This window comes from Schistocerca gregaria, chromosome 6, assembly GCF_023897955.1.
Source record: "Schistocerca gregaria isolate iqSchGreg1 chromosome 6, iqSchGreg1.2, whole genome shotgun sequence".
Taxonomy (NCBI): domain Eukaryota; kingdom Metazoa; phylum Arthropoda; class Insecta; order Orthoptera; family Acrididae; genus Schistocerca; species Schistocerca gregaria.
Window position 1 is genome coordinate 35,095,924 of NC_064925.1, and position 18,781 is coordinate 35,114,704.

Sequence of the window (18,781 nt, forward strand, 5' to 3'; positions counted from 1 at the left end):
TACCTGTTAGTCATTTATTTCCACTCTAGTAGTCTAATTCTATGGAGTTCACTAATAATTATAACAATGCTTATCATTCACACACACAGTCAACCACGTAAACAAATAGTGACTGGCATTCACCTGTTCGGGTTTATTCAGCTCAGCCTGTATAGCCCCATTCTCTTTTGATTGTGGGAAAGTATTTTATTTCTACACTACTGGCTATTAAAATTGCTACACCAAGAAGAAATGCAGATGATAAATGGGTATTCACTGGACAAATATATTATACTAGAACTGACACATGATTACATTTTCACACAATTTGCGTGTACAGACCCTGAGAAATCAGTACCCAGAACAACCACCTCTGGCCATAATAATGGCCTTGATACGCCTGGGCATTGAGTCAAACAGATCTTGGATGGCTTGTACAGATCTGTTGACTCAGGGATTGAGACATGGCTGCACGATCCATTACAGCCATGTGGATAAGATGCCTGTCACCTCAACTGCTAGTGATACGAGGCCATTGGGATCCAGCACGGCGTTCCTTATTACCCTCCTGAACCCACTGATTCCATATTCTGCTAACAGTCATTCGATCTCGACCAACACGAGCAGCAATGTCGTGATATGATAAACAGCAATCGCGATAGGCTACAATCCGACCTTCATCGAAGGTGATGATACGCATTTCTCCTCCTTACACGAGGCATCACAACAACGTTTCACCAGGCAATGCCGGTCAACTGTCGTTTGTGTATGAGAAATCGGTTGGAAACTTTCCTCATGTCAGCAAGTTGTAGGTGTCGCCTCTGGTGCCAATCTTGTATGAATGCTCTGAAAAGCTAATCATTTGCATATCACAGCATTTTCTTCCTGTCGGTTAAATTTCACGTCTGTTGCACTTCATCTTCGTGGTGTATCAATATTAATAGCCAGTAGTGTAGATGCAATGGGTATTCCCCTGGGAGAGACATCACATGCATGTATTCAAAAATCAACTTACGATTCATTCAGGAATCAACTTAGAATGTGTTCAAAAATGCTGAAAAACCAACAGGGATGCATTTCAAAATCATATGGATAATTGATAGACCAAGGTGCATTGGATACTAGGCGTTTTTGATTCGCCTGAAAACATGAATTTGGCACCCTGTGAAATTACCACCAGGGGCAGATACCCCAGCTTGCCCCCCCCCCCCCCCCCCTCCCTCCCCTCTCCTCTAGATCTGGGCCTGGTCTAAATTGCTATCAATGAAATTTTCATTAATACAGCAACATCAGATGGAAGTGAGGAAGAATGGGGCACACAAAAGGACAATAATGTCATTGAAAGAGAATGAACACTTGCTTTGAAATGGTTTCATAAAAGTAAAACAGCTTGAATAAATGCCAAAATCAGTCTGCCATTCACTGTGTCATGAAGTCTGTTTCTGTTTCATAGTGTTACCTTTCCTTGTGATAAGTGTATTTAATTACTGTAGTTGGGATTAATTAACCATGTTAATGCATAAGACAATTTCAGGTTTGTATATAAATAACATTTAAAGTGAATTTTACTTATACGCATGACTTCTGCTTTTGAGAATGCATGATGGCAGCACTGCAGGAAGCAGGCGTGCTCTCCTCTCCTGTCCCTGCAGCATCCATTGGTGGTGCCAGGCTTGCTTCTGTCACCCCCACCTGCTCTGAATTCCACTCTGTCATCTTTTACAGTTAACACACAGTACTTTTACGAGTGATAAACTGTTTTCTGTTCATTGTTTTGATGGGCTATAAGCAAGAATGAGTTTTAAAAAAGGTTTAAAATTATGTTTTAAAGTTTATTGGAAGTCGCTAAGTGATTTCATTCTTAAATACTAGATGAATATAGTGTGGGTAATTTGTGTGCTGCCTGAATATATAGGCACAGTTTCTAACATTAACATTGTGTTACACCTTTAAGGAAAGATTATACCTCTTAATGAGTATATATGAATTCAAATGGCAGCAAGTACAAATGGTATTGAAATACTGGTACCATGAATTATACTCTTTATTAAATTTGTACATGTAATGTAATCAGGATACAATTTACAGCATAACGTGAGACACTAAAAAAATTGTGGACAGGGCAATAAAGACAATCAGTTCCAAAGAGGTACAATTGTTCATTGTTTTTTGTGTCGATACTGGCAGTCACTGTCAATGTCAGCATTTCGGAAATGTGGAAATCGAACCGATCAACTCGTCAGTGACCAGGACACCAAGATGCACTAAAGACCAACAACCAGGTGGCCGCACCTGCAGATTGAGTAGTGAAGCTGTGCACCAACAGTGCAAGATGTGAAGTCAACATGTGACAGAGATGCAGAACAAGAAGAGAGTCTACATTAATGAACCCAAGGAAGAAGTAGCCACAGCTGTGAAAGTGCTTAACCTACAAAACAACAAACTTAGGAAGCCTTCCAAGGTCATGGAAGAGAGGTGTCAGCATTCAAGGCCACTACAGAACCCCCACCTCTAGTGTGGGGCATCACAAAGTGAGTGGGAGATAGGTCCTATTCTGGTATGTCGTCTTGTGGAAATGGTGCTGGGTCAAGAGATCTGACAAAGCAGGATCTGAGGTGGTCAGCAGTGGCAATGCCTGGGGCTGTTTACCAGACACTGAATCCACTGATGAAGCAGCAGTATCAGCATGACGCTCCTCGGTGGTAGTGTTGGAATCAGATACACGTTCTGTTGAGTGGAAAGACTGATAAGTGCCGTCATTGTCCACTAGCACCCAAATGGGCTTGACACACTGGACCGATGTTGTCGACAGTTTGCCTCTCACTAGGATTGGAAGTGTCTGCTCCCCACATTGGAGGACTTTGTAGGGTCCAAAATACAGATGTCGTAATGCTGCATGAACTGTGCCATCACATAGCATGACACAAGTGCAGTCACGTAACGCTCTCTGCACAAAAACTGGCCTTACACTATGTGCATGGGGGTATGACGTGCGTATAGTAGCAATGAGCCATTGAACTCTGTGCACCAAGGATGTTAAGTCTTATGATGGCACTGGGAGTAAAGGTAAGAGAAAGTCTACTGGCAGTGTGAGGCATTCTCCATATAAAACCTCTGTGAGGGAGAACAAAGTCGTTCTTGTATGCAGTGAAGACACCCAGCAATACTCATGGCAACATGTCAGTCAGTTGTACACTGTAGCACACCAAAGTGGCCTTGAGGATGTGGTGCCATATTTCTATTAACCCTTTGCTTTGTGGGTGGTAAGCAGCTATGTGAAAGTTTTGCACACCACAGAATTTTCCTAGCCCTTCAAAAAAATAGCAACTTGAATTGTCATTCGTGGTCATCCAAAGTGAGTTATCCACATGTATGAACACCTGTGCCATAGATCCTGGCATTATATCCTATAATGCAGCAGCCTTTACCCAACAAGTTGTATGGTTGATAGCTGATAGGATGTATTTATAGCTGTTGGATTCTGGTAAAGGTCCAACGAAATCCAAGTGAGCGTGATGGAAACATCCTTTTGGTACTTTAAAGATATCTTGCAGTGGGAATACATTGTGTCCTATTGTACTGTGCTGATATGGGGTGCAGGTGCATGACCATTTCCTGTAGTCTGCCGTAATTCCTAGCCAGGCAAAGTGTTCTGTAATCTGGTTCACAATAGGCCTCATAACTGTTCATGTTGTTCTTGTGCCCCAGCCAAATCACCGAAAGCAGTGTGTGCTTGGGGGCATTAATTCAAGACATTTAGTTTTCCCTACCATTTATGTTTGATATCGGTTGAAAATTGAGCAATAAAATCGAGATATTGGAAGCAGTGGCGGAAATGTTCCTGTTAGGGTTGCACATGGCACAGACGAAAAGACAGCAATCCGTGAAAATTGTGAGAGGCTGGTTCTAGATGTCTTCCCTGATGCATTTTACCACACTGTAAAGTGTTATAAACATATTGTCGTAGACTGGTCACAACTGTTGGGATCCTTTTAACTTGCAGGGGAAAGAACAGAATGGTTGCTGGATACCATTCACTGTTTGTTGTAAAACTGCACCGATGGTGGATTCCCCAGTGTCAGCAATGATTGACAAGTGGGACATGGGAGAGGGATGAGCCAACATTACTGTTTGCAGTAATGACCATTTAATTAAAAAGCTCATAACAAGTCAGCTGAATTAATTCAGTCCTTTCCTCCACTGGCCTGGTCACCTATGAAGAAATGGAATAACCTAGAAACTTTATTTCATAAGTGTGCTTGTGTCTGTGTATGTGCGGATGGATATGTGTGTGTGTGTGTGTGTGTGTGTGTGTGTGTGTGTGTGTGTGTGTGTGTGCGCGCGCGCGAGTGTACACCTGTCCTTTTTTTCCCCCTAAGGGAAGTCTTTCCACTCCCGGGATTGGAATGACTCCTTACCCTCTCCCTTAAAACCCACATCCTCTCGTCTTTCCCTCTCCTTCCTGAAGAAGAACCATCAGTTGCGAAAGCTAGTAATTCTGTGTGTGTGTTTGTGTGTTTTGTTCACTGTGCCTGTCTGCCGGCGCTTTCCCGCTTGGTAAGTCTTGGAATCTTTGTTTTTAATATATTTGTCCCATGTGGAAGTTTCTTTCTATTTTATTTCATAAGTGGCATTTTTTGGTGTTAACTGTTATGCCCAACAGTTTTGTGATTTTAAAAACCTGTTCACTGTGATCTTCATGCTCATGTGGAAGAAGAATAAATTAGTACACTGTCCATGTCTGGAAAGCAAAGTTTGTGCAGTGTGGAATCAATAAATCTCTGCCACATTTTTCAGTCGGAACATTGTGTACTAAAATTCAAGTAACCCAAAGGGGGATAATAATAGTAGTTTTAGGAATGTTCTCTGTTGCCATTGATATTTGCAAGTATGACATCTTGCCACCCATGACAATGAAAACAGAGGCAACCAAATTGGAAATGTTTTGGATGTTTGCTATCAAATGTCACTCAGGAATGGTTCTGGCACTGAGGGCCCTATAGTCCCTGGACATAAGAACGTGCCATCTCTTTTGTCGGCCAACTGAATCAGTAAAGCCCAAGAGCTATTCAAGCAGCAGATTACCTAGCAATTCATCTACAACTGTTTTAGCGGTCAGTAACTTGTCTGGGAGAAGACACAGTGCCTTGTATAAGACAGGAGGTCCCTCTGTGGTTTCAGTTCAGTGGACCATGCTACCTCTAATACCATGGTAGATTAAGAGTTGAGACACATTAAATGCATAGGTGGAGGTGTCACAGTCATCGGTTGGACTGTCAGAAATTGCACAGCCACGAATCTGTATATGTGATTTGTAGGTGCAGAATGGAGGTTTTTGCGGTGGGTCAGCAGAGTAGACTGCAAGGATTCTAACAGCTTTATGCATTACTGAATGATGTTCACAGGATCTTTCAGGAAGCAGCACATCTTCACATTATTAGAAGTGTCTGTCGAATCCAAATTCAATATAGCCTGGGTTAGTAATTCATGAAGGTGAGCATACTCGTTGTCATCCCCAGGGATGTGATAAAGCTCTGTACTCTGATCTGCAGGTCCTCTATGTTACATTGAACATCTGTGATATTTCAGTCCTCTGTCCATGTCCTCCATGTTCATGGAGGAGTTGACATTTGGTGTCTGCTAGATGAGTTCATAACTCACATAGTGATGCTTATAATGATGAATTTGCTTCTTGTAATGCAAGAACCTTCTTCTCTGGTGGGACAGTGTAATTTGTTTCTTGTCTCTAGTTGCTCTTTGAGTGACAAGTGTAACTGCTGAAACGTCAGTGGAAGGTATTAGTGAGCCTTGGAATAGCCTGAGTAGAGGGCCCTCCATCATGACCAGGATGCAAACACCAGACATTCCACAAAAAGAGTAGTTTTTCACAAATCCGGTCACAGATAAAAATGGCAAAGAAAGTCTACTCCCAACAGTGGTTTGCTCATGTCCACCTGCATGAAGGTCCACTTAAGAGTCTGACTGTGGCTAAAATCAGTGTTACATATGGTACTACCATACTGTATGTTGTAATCTTTAATCTGTTTGCCACTTCGAGGTGAGATGAAATGTATGCAGTTGGATGAATAGTAGAGGGGTCTGGAATAGTGCTGAGTTCAGAGCCAGAGCCTACCAGGAAATGCTGGCTCATATGCCGTCACATAGATAGTCAGCCACTGCCAATGGTGGAGTGTGGGACCAGACTCATTTGGTTCACAATGATAGTTCTATGGCACACTTTAGTAGTGTCGTAACCTCTGGGAACTAGTGGAAGTCACAAGTGGCAGTTGGGTGTTCACAAGGAGGAATGCCCTTGTGTGTGGCAGTGCTGAAGCATGCGTAGAACTAACAGCTGTGTACAGTCTGTACTCTGAGAACTGGGCAGTGACCAGCAGCTCGTCATCAGGTGGGCGCAGCGTTCCTCGACCACCAGAGAGCGATGACTCGTGTCGGTAATGTCAGGCATTCCCGATACTTCTCGGGAAGCACCTGGCGCAGGGAAGGATGAGATGGCTGCTGCTGCTTCATGTGTCCCCTGTCAGCACGCATCTTAAGTGATTGGGTGTTCTCTGTAGCTGTTAGCCACATCAGTGCTCAAGGTGGCTGCCACGAGTAAGTACTGTTGGTGGACACCAGGTATTGAGTGCAACCATTTTGTAACATGAAAACACAGTCTGCTAATCATAGCTTAAATTCCTGTAAGAGTCCTTCCATTGTATATAAAAAATGTATCACCTTCGCGTGACAATTTACTTGTTGTTGTTGCCAACAGTGTAGATAGGTTGTTGGATTTGCTGTTTAGGTAATTTATCAAGTCTTTGAAACAATGCAGCTTCAGCTGCTTCAAACTTGTTGCAAGGCTATGGTGAGAGAGTAACATCACTGACAGCAGCTGCATGCTCACATATGTGGCACAATAAAGTGGCCTATGGAAGCTTCGGAGGAGTGTGCTGTACAGAGCAACAGTTGGAAAGTGTCTGTAAGGCACTGACATTGTTGATACTGGGGCATCAGTGAACAGAACCCCACCAATCAGCTGTAATATGATAGCAACCCTAGAAATCAACTGGCACGACTCTGCCAGCTCACCTCATCAACGGTTCAAAACTAATTCATCAGCTGAGCATCCGGCACAGGAGCACATGTCAGAATGGAATAAGTAAGGCGTTGCTGTCACGATTGTGTACTCATATCGAGCTCAGGCTCTGTAACACTGTAGCTGTAGTTTCATCAAAGAAAATTTAATCAAGTCTGTGAAGGGTTTCACTGAATGTTGCCACATGTCATCAGCCTGTGCAAGAATAGACACGAGAAGCAGTTGATAGTCAATTACACTCACATTTTCAGGCTTAAGTGATTCCATAGGGTTTGATGCACTATACAGAGCTTGGGACACACCATTCAAAGGCCCCAGTAGATTCGGATGCACTTTGATATTTATCGTCTCAGCAATAAGTCATGTGTCATGTTCACTGATTTGCACAAAAGAAACTGTTGTTGTGGATCACCAATGTAGGAATTCAGTTGGCGATGAATATGAATGATATTCAGGTGCTGAAGCCATGAACCGTTAACTTTAACACTTTATTACACTCAGTTCCACAAGAAAGTGTATGTCATTATCTGTATGAGATAAAAGAGACTATTACAAATATATTTTTACGTGAAAATACATGTTATTACTAATTGCAAAATTAGCTAATAGTCAATCCAATTGCCGCCATTACCAATTATAACTTGGCACCTTTTAGCACACTTTTCATGAGATTTTCTCCATATTCTCTTGGTATCGTTTTCCATATCATCCTGACTTTATATGACAGCTGCTTCAAAGTATATACTGGTTTTCCTTTAAGCTTCATCTTAACCAGCACCTAAACATTTTTGATCAGATTTGTACCTGAAGACACTGCAGGCCAGTCCATTATGGACATGCCATTGTCTTGATTCCACGCTGTACAGAGACGGCTGCAATGTTTCCAGTCATTATCCTCTTGAAGCATCCAGTTTGCCTCGTTTCAAGCAAATAGCTTCTTAACAGCCCTCAGAAGATATTTTGATAAATACTGAACATTTTTCAGCGTTTAAATTAGCCATAAAGAAGTGCAAATTCCCAGAACTGCTACTGACAAACTGAAACATTCAACTCTCACACTGTTTATGTATACACTGTGTAAAAGTACATTGAGTGCAGATTCAAGACCACTACGGATGGTGCAGTTGCTACATTTAACATTATGGCATACACTTTCTTGTAGAACTGACTATAACTCTTGTACACCTAATATAATCAGAGTATACTTTACACCGTAGCTCAGGACACGAGAGAAATAGAGCACAGGGTAACAATGACAATCACTTCCAAAAAGGCACACATTTTCATTGTTTTTTGTGTCAATACTGGCAGTTGCTGTCAATGTCAGATAGGAGTTTGTGACAGCATTTTAAATCTTTAAATTTGGTGAACAGTTATATGCAGAGCTGAAAGTCAAATTTTTGCAGAAAAATTCCACATACAAAATGTGAAAAATGAAAACAGAATTGGCAGCATGAATTTGACTCTGTATTTTTCTCTTCCACTTGCACTTCAAAAAGGACTTTGTTTTTCTTTCCTCCAAACATCACAAGTTCAAAATCATTTATCTGTACTCTTTTAATCATCATTATTTCAAGTCCACCTTCTCACCATCTGACTACCAAAAACTTGAAGCAATATAACTTTTCTTGCAACCTTGCATGTATGTTGTTCAATTTTCTTTCTTTCTTTCTTTTTTTTTTTCAAGTTTAATTTTCCTTACACTAACTTTTCAGTTTTCCCTCTCTTTTAAATGTTTCCAGTTCAGTTCAGTTTTTTAGTTAATATTGATGATTTTTTCCCTTTTTCTTTTCCCATCCTTACTTGTGGTGCTGCCTTTGGCAATAGTCAGACATTTATATCTTCACGTTCTTAAAATCCATCCCCCTAACCAAACGTTCACGGTGCTGTCTTCCACTGTAGACGAGGCTGAGCCCCTGAGACTCACTTTACCTGTCTCTGTGCCTAGGAGAGGCAAAACAATAGGGCAGAGGTTTATTAATCATCAGCAATTCAGACATACAGCAAATAATGGTAACACTTAGGAAAATGCCAGCAAGAGATGGGAAGGAACACCATATGAATTCAGTGTTTATGCCTGAGCTACTCATTCAACATGCTGAACAGACTGTTCCAGCAGCCATTGAGGGAACAGGATGGTACCAACTACTGATGGCAGTGGACATTGGGACAAATGGTGCCTGTTATCTGGGCTCTGAGGTCACACTTGGACCACCCCAACAACTGGCAGAGAAGGTTGAAAACATTGGCCTTGTTCACAGAGTTTCAACAAAACTCAAAGCCCATAGCATTTTCCCCAGAACAAATTGTGGTGCCCTGGTTCTGAGTTGAACGGAAGGTTTCAACCAGAGACTGTGATGGATTCTGTGACAACTTGTGCTGTGTCTACCTAGACTCGTGCCAATGAGTTGAGAATTGTAGGATCCTCAAAATGGCCAGATGTGCATTACATATCAGAGGCTGCTAACCAGGAAGCTAACTGTGTGTGAGGTACACACAATGGGAATTTGTATTAGGTAACTCTCCATCTAGTCCAAACAATGATACCTGTTGGAGACCTGTAAGTATCAGACTGAGATCCAAAGAAATGTCATCCACAGGCATGAGCTTTAAAATCCTAGTCGTTAACTGCCAAAGTCCCAGGGTTTGAAGTACTCCTAAAATGCAGTGCAGCTCACATAGTGCTAGGTATGGAATGCAGATTAAAACCTGAAGTTGACAGCAGTGAGAGCTTTGAGCAAAATTGAAACATATATTCAAAGGACAGGCTAATGGGAAATTGAGGTGGTGTATTTGTTGCAATAGATAAGAAACACAAAACTGCTTGGATAGAAATTGAAGTTTCGTGCGAGATTGTTAGAGTAAGACTCACTATCAGAGATGGCCATAAAACCGTAACTGGCTCCTTCTATCAACCACAAAACTGACTTCCTATTGTAACTGAAAAATTTGAGGAAAAACTCAGTTCACTTGTACATAAGTTCCATAATCACACTGTAATCATCAGAGGCTAGTTTAATCATCCAAAAATCAGATGGGATAATTGCAGTTTTCTGAATAGTGGGCTTGACAAGAGATCCTGTGAAACATTAAAACTTGGCTTCTATGGAAACTACCACGAGCAGATAGTTTGGAACCCTCTGACTATAAAAATATCATCAGTTCTAATGACAAACCTTTATGAGACTGTCCACAAAAAAACTATCTGTGACTGAAATAATTATAGCAACAATGGTTACCAATGTACAAAGGGTTTCTAATAGGTTCAGTAAACTAGATAAAAAAGCAGTCTCAGTGAAGGACATGGACTTTAGGCACAGTACAAGAGCATGCAGAGGAACTATGGTTCAAAGTTAAAAAAATTGACCTTGCACTGGACAGATATGTAAACAGTACAACAGTTCATGATGGGAGGTACTCTCCATGATATATGGTCACTGTATGAAATCTTCTAAAAAAACAGAGACAAATGCTTGAGAGGTGTAAAACGAAGCACAGGCCTTTATAGACAATGCTGAGTGAAATGTATTTGACTGTCAAGAGAGCAATGTGTGACATCTTCAGTTACATCTGTAACAGAATATTGTTGAATGATCTTTCCCAAAACACAAAGAAATTCTGGTCATATGTAAAGGCAGTTAGTGACACCAAAGTTAATGTCCAGTCACCAACAGATGAGGCAGGAATTGAAATCTATGGCAACAAAGCAAAATGAATTGCTTAACTTTATTTTTAAATATTCCTTTGCAAATGAAACCCCCAGGAGAATTTCACTAATTTAATCCTTGTACCACAGAAAAGATAAGTGAAATAAGTACTACTGTCAGTGGCATTGAGCAGCAGCTGAAATAATTGAAACTGAACAAAGCACCAGGGTATGCTTCTACACAATCAGATTCTACACTAATCCCATGGCTCGGTTAGGTCTTGTTGCAACTATATTCTGTCCTTGGACCCACAAACAAAAAAGTGCATCCAGTAGTCGGAAGAAAGCACAGGTCACACCCATCTACAAAAAGAATAATAGAAGAGAGAAACAAAACTATTATCCAGTATCACTGATATAAATTCATTCTAGACTCTTAGAATATATTCTGAGTGCAAACATAATGAGGTATCTCAAACAGAATGACTCCCTCCTTGTCAACCAAAATTGATTTTGAAAACATTGATCATGTGAATTCCAACTTGCATTTTTCTCACAACACACTGAAAGGTTTGTAACAAAGCAGCCAGGTAGATGCAGTATTTTTTTTTTATTGCCAAAAAACGTTTGACACAGTACCACATCTATGCTTATTATCAGAAGTATGATTTGATGGAGTATCAAATGAAATTTGTGACTGGTTTGAAGATTTTTGGTAGGGGTGTTGTAACAAGTTGACTTGAATAGAGAGTCACTAGCAGATGAAGAAGTAACTTTGGGTATGCTCCAAGGAAGTATGTTGGGATGCTTTCTGTTTATGTTGTATATTCATGACACTGTGAATGACATTAATAGTAACCTCAGACTTTTTGGAAATGCTGCACTTATCTAAATGAAGTATTATCCAAACAAAGCTGCACAGATACTCAATCAGATCTTGACAAGATTTCAAAGTGGTGCAAAGATTGGCAACTTGTTTTAACTGTTCAAAAATATAAAATTGTTCATTTCACAAAACCTAACAAGTAGTATCCTATCACTGTAATATCAATGTCACTGCTGGAATCAATCAACTCATTGAAGTATGTTGATGTAACACTTTGTAGGGATATAAAACAGAATGGTCACATAGGCTCAGTTATGAGTAAAGCAGGTGGCAGACTTTAGTTTATTCCTAGAACACAAGAAAATGCAATTAATCTACAAAGAAGATTGCTTGCAAGTGGCAGGCTTCAGTTTATTCCTAGAACACAAGGGAAATGCAATCAGTCCACATAGGAGATAGCTTACAAATAGCTGATGCAACTCATCCTAGAATATTGCTCACGTGTGTGGGACCTGTACTAAATAGGGCTAACAGTGGTAGTAAATTACAGGTTTGTTTGAGCTATGGGAGAGTGTCACAGAGCTGCTGGAGAAACTGACCTGGTAGTCTCTTGAAGATAAATGTAAACTACCCTGGAAAAGCCTACGTACAAAGGTTCAAGAAGCATCTATAAACGAGCACTCTTGCAATATGCTACAACCCCTAATGCATCACTCCGTTAGGGACTGTGAGGCCCAGATTAGATTAATTACAGTGCTTATGGGGGCATTTGAACAATTGTTCTTTTCACACTCCATATGCGAATGGAAGAGGAAAAACTGGTATAATGAGACATACCCTCTACCATGCCATTCAGAGTGGTTTGCAGAGTAGAAATGAAAATGTAGATGCAAGTGTCCTTTACTTGTGCTTGCTTACAGTTCTTTGATTTTCCTGCAGTAGGCTTAGGACTACACCTCATAACAGGAGGATTTTATTTGATTTTTCTGGGTTCATATTCAACTGTAGAATTCACTTTACCATGCAAAGAACCAACTGCAATACCCAATCTTCAGTACAATTTTCAAGTTTATGTAGGGCGAGCTGTTGATACTATTTGATGAAATCTTGATCCGACAAATTACAGCTACTTTGTGTACTTCCTATTTGCTTTGTATGCTTCAGCCCAGCTATTTTGCATATTCATATGTAAGAAGTCATGTTTGTTTGTAATTCAGTCCACAGTTCACTTTTAATAATGTAATCATAAAGTTTGCATTATTCATCTCATTTCACTTGTACACTTTGAGTGTTAACAGTTTGGTGATGTTGGTGTTAGACTAAAATCACTTAACTTAATATCCACAGCATTACTGTCTCTTAGTTTGTCAAATAAATAAAAATAGTATATCTGATATTGAACTGCAGTGGTTCTAAGAGACATGCTGTCTATTATTGCTTTTACGTCTATATGCTAATAATATGTTATTGTAGTAGTAATATATTATTGCTAAAACAAATTATGTAGGATGGGCTAGAGGTACATGTGACTAGTGTGGCAATCAACCACAAAGAATTTGTGGAAATCTGTCCCATGTGCAGCCAATAAGGTTAAAGAACTGTTAATTATAGAAAATATGTTTGAAGTGGTTTATAGTATATTTGAGTACATTGGACGAATAAATTTCATTTGGCTCAATTAATTTTCAGTAACAAAAATGTTCTACTAGGAACAAAACTGAAGCTGTATTGTACATACCAAGGAACATCATTATTGAATAGCAATCTTTTTACAGATAGTAGTTGAGAGGAATCCATTGCCAGTTACTGTCCTGTTGTAAAACTTTTTTTTATTTTGCCTGTTGACCAATTAAAAAGACATTCCCATGGTGAGAAATAAAATTGTTGAGTGGTTGCCTTAGTTGAAATGTGTCCCCTCTCCCCTAGTCACTGAAATTTGTGGCCAACTATTCCAATATGTTATCATTTCTGTCATAACTATTATCTGCAAACTAAATTAATTCGCCTCACAGTTATCCAACTGTGTCTTGTTAAACAATGATCCAAACGTTTTTTTCCCTTTGTTTCTGTATAGCTGAATGTAAAAAATATTACTATCTTTCCTTACAGGGAGCATAGAGCGCTTCAGTAAATTGGAAAAGGATATTGCAGACCAAAATCACATGATTAGATATTTGATTCATTTAATGGAGATGCATTACAATCAAAACCATGATAAGAGGTACTTAAGGTAAGTCACAGATAAATTTATTAAATATACTACCTCTTTTTTGTCTGCATTTCTTCATCATGTTCCAAAAGTATTCAACAGCTTCACTTGAAGATATGTACTATCTGACTGCATAATTATTATTCTAACAAACCCCTACACCTAGTCAGTGAGTGCATTTTTTATCGATACAACATATAGTCAGTTTTGTAGTAATGAATATTATTTCATCTTTTATCTCCAGTACTATTGTATTTACTATGCTTTGGCCTTCTAAAGTCTCCATTGCCATATTTTCTGTGGCTACAATGCTATGATAGAAAAATTTCATACTGCATAAACTGGTATACAATTTGAAAAAGATACTTAGTAAGGAAGTGAACAAGTAATAAAGGAGTGAGAAACTGATAGATTTCTTCTGAGCACTAACATAACACTATGAAAGGAAAACTTAACTCACTTGACACACTGATGTATAACAAGAATGACACCATATCAACACTAGTACTTCATTTGCTTGATAATATTTTAATCATTTTTTTTCTGAACTGCTAGAAATTGAAATTTTCCATTCAATACAAGTTATGAAATATATAAACTATATTTCATATTTACAAGACCTTTTTTTTTTATTTGTAGAATAAGGAATTTCCTCTCAGGAAGGTAAGTACTGGTCAGTGTGGTGCACGGATCATACCATAACAGAGACAACACATTGATATGACAGTATTGCTTTATCGCTCATAACCAAACATACAAAACACCCACATGGTACAAGATTCTAAAGTGCACTGACTTCCTTGGAGTCCACCCAACTCTGCACTCAGAAGCACGGTTCACTGCTGCTGAGAAGCATTGTTCATGCTAGTGTCTTCACAATATTATATATTGATGGAGAAGGGTAAATGAGAAATATGTACAGCAAATAATTATTTTACACTAGGTGGGTAGGGGTGGGGTTGGAGGGAGCAGTTGTAAATGTGCATTGTTGAGCAGGTGGGCCAAGTCCAAATTTACTCGACCAGCTGTGTCTTGGTCAGCTGCCAAGCAGGACATGGCTGGACCATTTTTCGGTGTCAGTCCAACTTGATGAAAGTTTCCAACCATGCTGTGGCCATATATAAAGAAAGAGACAAGATTCACCCAAAGCAGGTAGCAATGGAGGCTGGGACAACTAGGATAGTGTGTTGGTAAGAAGGATAAGAAGTTGTCTGTGACGTGGAGCGTGGTAGCTGTTGTGATTCCCTCAGGACTGCAATAGTGAGTATGCCATCTGCTGATAAATGTGAAGATATAGTGATATAATTGATGTTCATAGGTAACTGATATGCATGTGTGTGTGTGAGTTGTTCAGCTCGCGTGACTGTCCCATGACTGTCATCCACTATCAAATCACTGCCTACAAGTTTTGCCCAGATATTCTCTGTATTAAAGTATCTCATGTCAATTTCAAAGACAAATGTCTCCTCAGAGTATGAATTAGCCATCTCTATTGTACCAGGTGTGTGTGTGTGTGGAGGGAGGGTTATGTAGATGAGGTGCAGAGTAACGATTTGATATGTTTATTAAAACCAAGCTATTTGAAATGTACATTCCATTACCAATCTCAGCTAACATTACATACTCTCTTTCTTGATCAAAGGTTGTTAATTTACCAAAACAACTTTTGAAAAATGATTAAACCTTCTACCATTAAATCTAACGCAATTGCTCCACAAAAGAACTCATTTAAATATGTATCCACAATAAACATGGATGCATATAATGGAAACACAGTGGGTGAATAACAGCTGGTGCAGTTTAACACCCTCAGTTCTTTAGCACTAAAGAATGTACCATAAAACTCAGTTGTAGATTCAGTAGTAATACCGCTCCTGTTCTCGGAGTTTCAGTTGAAGAATTCAGCTAGTAGCTGTTTCCCATTTTGTCCATATTAACAGGAACAAGCCAATGCCCATCCAACAAAGTTCTGCCCCCAAACACCAATACTGTAGCCTGCGCCAAACGTACTGCCTTCCATTACCCAGCCAGCACCAGACACATCTTGCGCCAAGCAAACCATGCAGTCTACGCTTCCCGCTCAGTTAAATACTTCTGTGTTGCAACTGTGTTTAAAATGAACTCTGCAGGTTGGTCCATTGATAGTAACTGGGCCAAATACCTCACGAAATAAGCATCAAACGAAAAAACTACAAAGTACGAAACTTGTCTAGCTTGAAAGGGGAAACCAGATGGCACTATGGCTGGCCCGCTAGATGGCGCTGCCATAGGTCAAACTGACATCAACTGCGTTTTTTTAAATAGGAACCCCCATTTTTTACTGCATATTCGTGTAGTACATAAAGAAATATGAGTGTTTTAGTTTATATAGCATATTTCATGACAAGTGTATTGGTTGTCGAAGCCTGCACATTCACCGGATCTGACATCCCCGGATTTCTTTCTGTGGGGAAAGTTGAAAGATATTTGCTATCGTGATCCACCGACAATGCCTGACAACATGTGTCAGCATATTGTCAATGCACGTGTGAACATTACGGAAGGCGAACTACTCGCTGTTGAGAGGAATGTCATTACACGTATTGCCAAATGCATTGCGGTTGACGGACATCATTTTGAGCATTTATTGCGTTAATGTGGTATTTACAGGTAATCATGCTGTAACAGCATGCATTCTCAGAAATGATAAGTTCACAAAGGTACATGTATCACATTGGAACAACCGAAATAAAATGTTCAAAAGTACCTATGTTCTGTATTTTAATTTAAAAAATCTACCTGTTACCAACTGTTCATCTAAAATTGTGAGCCATATGTTTGTGACTATTACGCCATCTATCACAAAGCAAAAAATGTACTACACAAATTTGTAATAAAAATGGGGGGTTCCTATATAAAAAAAACGCAGTTTATATCCGTTTGACCTATGGCAGCGACATCTAGCGGGCCAACCACAGTGCCATCTGGTTTCCCTCTTCAAACTAGACAAGTTTCATTCTTTGTACTTTTATTTATTTATTTTATTTATTTATTAATTGTTCCGTGGGACCAAATTAAGGAGAAGTCTCCATGGTCATGGAACAAGTCAATACATGAAACTATAACATGATATTAGAAACAGATAAAATGAAATATAAAAAACATATTCAGGTGACAAGTCATAATTTTAAATAAAGAAAATCAACAATGTAACACTGGAATTTGCTTAATTTTTTAGCTCTTCCAGGAGCTCCTCGACAGAATAGAAGGAGTGAGCCACGAGGAAACTCTTCAGTTTACACTTAAAAGAGTTTGGGCTACTGCTAAGATTTTTGAGTTCTTGTGGTAGCTTACTGAAAATGGATGCAGCAGAATACTGCACTCCTTTCTGCACAAGAGTCAAGGATGTACATTCCATATGCAGATTTGATTTCTGCCTAGTATTAACTGAGTGAAAGCTGCTAACTCTTGGGAATAAGCTAATATTGCTAACATCAAATGACATTAAAGAAAATATATACTGTGAGGGCAATGTCAGAATTCCCAGACTATTGAATAGGGGTTGACAAGAGGTTCTCGAACCAACACCACATATAGCTCGAACAGCACGTTTTTGAGCCAAAAATAGCGTTTTTGAAGCAGAAGAATTACCCCAAAAAATAATACCATATGACATAAGCGTATGAAAATATGCAAAGTAGACTACTTTTCGTGTTGAAGTGTAATTTATTTAAGTTACTGTTCTAATGGTAAATAAAGCAGCATTTAGTTTCTGAACAAGGTCCTGGACATGGGCTTTCCACAACAACTTACTATCTATCCGAACGCCTAGGAACTTGAACTGTTCCATCTAACTTATACTATGCCCATTCTGTCTGATCAAAATATCTTTTCTTGTTGAATTGTGAGTTAGAAACTGTAAAAACTGAGTCTTACTGTGATTTAGCATCAAATTATTTTCCACAAGCCACGAACTTATTTCATAAACTACATTATTTGTTACTGTTTCAATATTACACACAAGATCCTTCACTATCAAGCTGGTGTCATCAGCAAACAGAAATATTTTTGAATCACCTGTAATACTAGAAGGCATATCATTTATATAAATAAGAAACAGCAGTGGCCAGAGCACCGACCCTTGGGGAACACCCCACTTGACAGTGCCCCATTGGGACTGAACATCACTACCACTCTCAATATTGCAGAGAATTACCTTCTGCTTCCTGTTCTTAAAGTAAGAGGCGAACCAATTGTAAGCTACTCCCCTTACTCCATAATGGCCCAACTTCTGCAGTAATATTTTGTGGTCAACACAGCCAAAAGCCTTCGTTAAATCAAAGAAAACACCTAGCGTTTACAACCTTTTATTTAATCCATCCAAAACCTCACAGAGAAAAGAGAATATAGCATTTTCAGTTGTTAAACCATTTCTAAAACCAAACTTGACAGCAAATTATGTGAATTTAAATGCTCCAGTAACCTTGTATATACAATCTTCTCGATAACTTTAGCAAACACTGATGGCATAGAAATAGGTCTAAAATTGTCAACATTATCAATGTCTCCCTTTTTATGAAGTGGCTTCACTACCGAGTACTTTAATTGGTCAGGAAACCGACCACTCCTAAAGGAAAAGTTACAGATATGGCTAAGTACTGGGCTAACATGCATAGAACAATACTTCAGTATTCTGCTAGATACCCCGTCATATCCATGAGAGTTCTTGGTCTTTGGTGATTTAATTATTAACTTAATCTCCCTCTTGGCAGTATCATGAAGAAGCATTTCAGGTAACAGTCTCGGAACACATTTTTCTAAGAGCGCTATATGATTCCCTGTTGGGACTAGGTTTCTATTTAGTTCACCTGCTATATTCAGAAAGTGATTATTAAATAGTACATATATGCGACTTATCAGTAACACGGACATTCCCACAATGCACTGATTCTATATTCTCGACCTGTCTGTGCAGACCAGCCACTTCCTTTACGATTGACCATATGGTTTTAATTTTATCCTGAGACTTAGCTATTCTATCTGCAT

General features: G+C 39.3%; 1 protein-coding gene across 1 annotated transcript in view; it reads left to right on the forward strand.

Moving 5' to 3' along the window:
• LOC126279121 (TNF receptor-associated factor 6-like) overlaps positions 1–18,781 on the forward strand; it is a 115,052-nt gene that overhangs the window by 22,873 nt on the left and 73,398 nt on the right. Inside the window, exon 2 of the mRNA XM_049979600.1 lies at positions 13,657–13,777. Within this exon, the coding sequence (XP_049835557.1) occupies positions 13,657–13,777 (121 nt within the window). The remainder of the gene's footprint in view (positions 1–13,656; positions 13,778–18,781) is intronic.